General features: G+C 62.7%; 1 protein-coding gene across 1 annotated transcript in view; it reads right to left on the bottom strand.

Moving 5' to 3' along the window:
- Nucleotides 1-4888, bottom strand: part of DAPK3 (death associated protein kinase 3) — an 18132-nt gene continuing 13244 nt past the window's right edge. The window contains exons 4-9 of the mRNA XM_017847155.1: nucleotides 4590-4766; nucleotides 4220-4268; nucleotides 3970-3996; nucleotides 2513-2665; nucleotides 1594-1639; nucleotides 1-1171 (exon numbers count right to left, since the gene is read on the bottom strand). Of these exons, the coding sequence (XP_017702644.1) occupies nucleotides 635-1171; nucleotides 1594-1639; nucleotides 2513-2665; nucleotides 3970-3996; nucleotides 4220-4268; nucleotides 4590-4766 (989 nt within the window). The 3' untranslated portion in view covers nucleotides 1-634. The remainder of the gene's footprint in view (nucleotides 1172-1593; nucleotides 1640-2512; nucleotides 2666-3969; nucleotides 3997-4219; nucleotides 4269-4589; nucleotides 4767-4888) is intronic.

Here is a 4888-nt window from a genome sequence, read left to right as displayed (position 1 = left end):
TATCTGGAAGCCGGTGTTTTATTTCTCTTGGCTGCAAAGGGCCGCTCTTGTCTAGGCCTGCACACGCGCCACGACAGGGCTCGCGGAGGAGTCCGCAGCAGGGAACCCCACAACCAGGGAACAGGCCTTGGCAAGGAGGGCACATAGTAGAAGACCCCACCAAGCCCGGAGCCACCCAGAAGCGTGGGGACTGCCTGTCCGCCGTCCACCCCACCCTCCCTGTCCCACGACCTCGTCCTGGGCCAGTGGCAGCAACGGGCAGCACCCCGCTGAACTGCCCACAAACCCTCCCCCAGGCCTGGGCCTGGGCCAGGGCTGCCTTTGGACGGCTGCTGTGCCTCGGTAACCAGTCCCATCCTGGGTCCCAACCCTCACAGCGCCAGAGGCCACGCTGCCTGGAGGGTCCTGGCGTCACCAATGATGCAGGAGCGAAGGTGAAGGCTGGCTTGGAGGCTGTGCAGCAAAGCAGCCCCGTCCCACACCCACCCTTGCCCTCCGGCTCCTCCCACTCCGTCTCCAGCCTGGGGGCAGTGCACAAGGGCTGGAACAGGACAGGAGGAGCAGCGTCCACAGGAAGCGCCCCCACCAAAGGCCGAGCTCCAGCTGTCCTGGGGCCTGGCCCACCCCAGTGCGCCTAGCGCAGCCCGCACTCCACGCCCTGCAGCTTCTCCTGCTCCAGGGCGCGCACCAGGTCCTGCACGAAGCGCATCTCCGAGGCCACCTGCTTGGCCAGGGCCTCGTAGCGGTTCTCCAGGCGGCTGAAGCGGCGCTTGAGGCCGCTGGTCCCCAACAGCGCGCCCTTGGCCTCCTCCTGCGCCTGCCGCTTGAGTGCCTCGGTCTTGAGCAGCTCCTGCCGCAGCCGCCGCAGGTCCTGGCCCAGGCTGTCGCTCTCCTCGCGGTACCAGGCCTCCTTCTCCTCGTAGATGGCGGCCAGCGCCTCCACGTCCTCGTGGCAGAGCCGCCGGCTGCGCTCCAGCTCGCGCAGGCCCTCCTCGGCCGCCGCCACCTCCTCCAGCACCCTGGAGAAGCGCTCGAAGTTGGCGTAGCTGTTGTTGGGCGGCATGCTGGAGTGCGACTTGATGGTGTACTCCTTCAGACGCGTGGTCTTCAGGCGCCGCCGCTCCGGCTTGCGGCCGCTGTCCTCCCCACGCACGTTCCGCCGCCGGATCGCCTAGGAGGGAGGGAGGCCTGAGCAGGGTCCCCGCGACGCCACCCAGCCCTGCCAGCCCCCACCTGCCAGTGTGAACTGAGGTTCCGGGGCTCATCCGGCAGCCGAGTCAACGCCTCGTGACAGAGACTGCCCGGCCCAATGCAAAGCCGAAAGTGCTCATTCGAGAAAAACGTTGCGGCCGTGGCCCTGGGAGTCTCAGCCCTGCTGGACACACACCAGCCCAGGACGCCACCAGGTCTGTCGGGCGCCAGATGTCCCACACCCAGGACCCGACCCCCACCACCCAGGCCCACTCCTGTGGGGACCCTTCCCAGCCACTGGGGTTTGTCACGTCCACAAGCCTTAAATGCTGAAGGCCATCCGGACCCGAGTGAGAAGGCCAAGGTGGGAAGCCCAGGGAACTCCCCCGCCCCCCGACTTACCTTAATCCAGGAATGTTCCAGGCTCTGGGCAATGGTCATTCTCCGCCTGGAAGACCCCTGCCCTGGTTAGTTACACCTGCACCATCTATCCCGTCCTCCCACGGATGACTGACTCCCAGGACCCCCAAAAGCCCTAACGTCACCCCCCAGCCTCTGCTCAGCCAACCATAGGAGCTGAACAAGGGGACTTCAGGCAGCGCGGGGTTTTCTGGGGGATGGTGGAGAGAGCTGAGACTTCAGGCTGGAGTAGCAAACCCAGGTGCCCGAGAGAGAGGCTGCGTGGCCGGGGAGGCCCAGGGAGGCCTGGGGACGCCCGGGGAGGTCCGGGGAGGTCAGGGGAGGCCCGGGAAGGCCCTGTGAGTGAGGGCTCAGCACTGCCGGGATTCTAACCATTTACAGGAAAACAAGTCACCTGGAACTTTACATGGAACCTTATTTTACACACTGGCAACTAAAAGTTTGTTAAAAACACGGCAAGCAGCCAGACACAGTGTGTCACGCCTGCAATTCCAGCACTTTGGGAGGCCAAGGCAGGCAAATCACTGGAGGTCAGGAGCTCAAGACCAGCCTGGGCAACACGGTGAAGCTCTGGCTCTACTAAAAATACAAAAATTAGCCAGGTGTGGTGGCGGGCACCTGTAATTCCAGCTACTCAGGAGGCTGACATGGGAGAATATCCTGAACCCAGGAGGCAGAGGCTGCAGTGAGCCAAGATCACACCACTGCACTCCAGCCTGGGTGAGAGAGCGAGACTCCGTCTCAAGAAAAAACCATGGCAATGGCCAACTTGGGCCATCAGTTTACTCTCTCCAGCCCGAGAGGGAAGCAATGTCCGATCCCCAGCCACAGGGAGGTGGCGCTGGGAGGAGAGGGCCCGTGTCCCATGTCCCACCCCGCACCCCCTGCCAGCCCCTCGTACTTGGGATCTTTGACGAGCAGCCGGCGAATGAAGTCCTTGGCCAGCTCACTGGTGTTGCTAAAGTACTCCTCGTCGAAGTCATAGTTCACGGCTGAGATGTTGGTGAGCGTCTCCTGCTTGGTCTCGCCCAGGAACGGGGATGCACCGCTCAGGCTGTGAGACGGGCACAGGGTTCAGTGGGGTCCTGGGCTCCCACCACGACCGTGCCGCCTCCCTGGCTGCCCCCAACTCCGTCCTGCCCACGACAGGCAGAGCACAGAAGACAGGCTGACGGCAGGCGCCTGGGCCACTCACACTCCTGAGCTCCTAGAATCTTCCTGCAACGATCCCAGCCACCACCCAAGAGGCATTCAAAATCCACCCCCACACCCCGCCACTGACAGCAGCAGCAATGAACGGGCAGGGTCTCCTTGGAGACTCGAAGTATCTGTGCAGACGCAGGACCCGAAAGACCCCAGTCCTCAGTAACGCCGAGGGGAGGAGGGTAACTGCAGGGGGAGCCCAAGCTGACACCACCTTAGCCAAGGGATCAAAGTCAACAGCCCGACAGCAAGAGGCCCCGACAGTGTCTGCCTCCCAGCCTGATGCTGGGCAACAAGAGCAAAACTCCGTCTCCAAAAAAAGAGAAAAAAAATTAGCCAGCCGGGCATGGTGGCTGTGATCACGGTGGGACACCTGTGATCCCAGCACTTTGGGAGGCTGAGGCGGGCAGATCACCTGAGGTCAGGAGTTCAAAACCAGCCTTGACCAACATGGTGAAACCCTGTCTATACTAAAAATACAAAACTTAGCTGGGTGTGGTGGTGGGCGCCTGTAACCCCAGCTACTCGGGAGACTGAGGCAGGAGAATCACTTGAACCCGGGAGGCAGGGGTTGCAGTCCACAGCCGAGATCACACCATTGCCCTCCATCCTGGGCAACAAGAGCGCAACTCCGTTAAAATAAATAAATAAAAGCTGAGCATGGTAGTGTGCACATGTAGTCCCAGGTACTCAGGAGGCTGAGGTGGGAGGATTGCTTAAGGTGCAGGCTGCAGTGAGCTAGGACGGCACTCCAGCCTGGGCAACAGTGTAAGACCCCGTCTCAACAAATAAAAATACTAAACAACGGCAGGCCCGTGTGTGACCCAGGGAGGAGTCAAAACCCAGCCTGCGGCCAGGTCCCTTCCTTGCACTTTGAGAAGGCTGGGCTCCCTAGCAGCCGCAGGGACAGGAGCATACACACCCCCGAACCCGGGGCCTGCTCAGGGCTCTGTGAGTGTCCTGCCTTCAGAACTCTTCAGAAGCCTCTGGAACAGCAGCCACAGAGAATCACTCATCTGTTCACCCGGTATCCCCTGAGCACCTGTGATAGGTCACAGCCAGGCTGGGGAACCCCGGCGTCCGCATGAAACACACGGAGCCCAGGACCCGTGCCAGCTGTGCTGCACAGCTGAGGGGCCCCCGCCAGGTACTCACAGGATGTAGGTGATGACGCCGATGCTCCTGGGGACAGACAAGAGGAAACAGTCAGCGCAGTGTGGGGCCACCTACCCTCCCAGTGCAGGGCCCTGCCCACCCTCCTAGGACCAGGGCATCCAGAGCCCGTTCTAGGGCAATGGTCCCCCCATACTCGAACAGCAGCAAGACCCCGCTTCATCCCCAGCTGCAGCGCTGGCCTGCGCTCCAGGACAGCAGGAAGGCCCGGGGGAGGGGGTGGCACACTCACCACATGTCCGCCTCCAGGCCCAGTGGCTCATAGTTCACAATCTCTGGGGCTGCAGAAAAGGGAGATGTGGATCAGGCACTGGGGACACACTAGCCAACGAAGAGGCTCAGGACACAGGCACGGGGTCAAGGCTCTCACACATCACAGCCCCTGGGGCATGAATGCGGCAGAGCTGGCCCTCAGGGCCTGACAGTAGGACGCCTGGGCTGCACCAAACGGAGGCCCTGACCTCCTGCAATGCCGGGCCCAAGAGGGGCAGCCTCAGGGCTGTGGAAGCAGCAGCCGGCGCCGGGCATGACCCAACCCATGCCCAGCAGGCAGCCCCAGACCACCCTCCCCAGGCTGGGCTGCCCACTGGGCAGGGCCTCACCCACAAACTCCGGGGTGCCGAAGATGTTCTTGAACTCATTCCCCGCCTCGATCTTGTGCGCGATGCCGAAGTCGATGAGCTTGATGCGTGGGTTGGGCACGTTCTTGTCCAGCAGCATGATGTTTTCCGGCTGGGGCGGAAGGGGGCTCAGCCGAGAAAGCACGGGCCTCCCCCAACCTCACCCAACGCTCCCCCTACGCTCACCCCCACGGTCCCCCCCACCCTCACCCCCAAGCTCCCCCAACCTCACCCCCATGCTCCCCCAACCTCACCCCCACGCTCCCAAGCCCCCCCTACCC

Source organism: Rhinopithecus bieti, unplaced genomic scaffold, assembly GCF_001698545.2.
Source record: "Rhinopithecus bieti isolate Rb0 unplaced genomic scaffold, ASM169854v2 scaffold_28055, whole genome shotgun sequence".
NCBI lineage: Eukaryota > Metazoa > Chordata > Mammalia > Primates > Cercopithecidae > Rhinopithecus > Rhinopithecus bieti.
The sequence above is the reverse complement of the archived record's forward strand: the minus strand, read 5'-3'. Positions and strand labels throughout refer to the sequence as shown.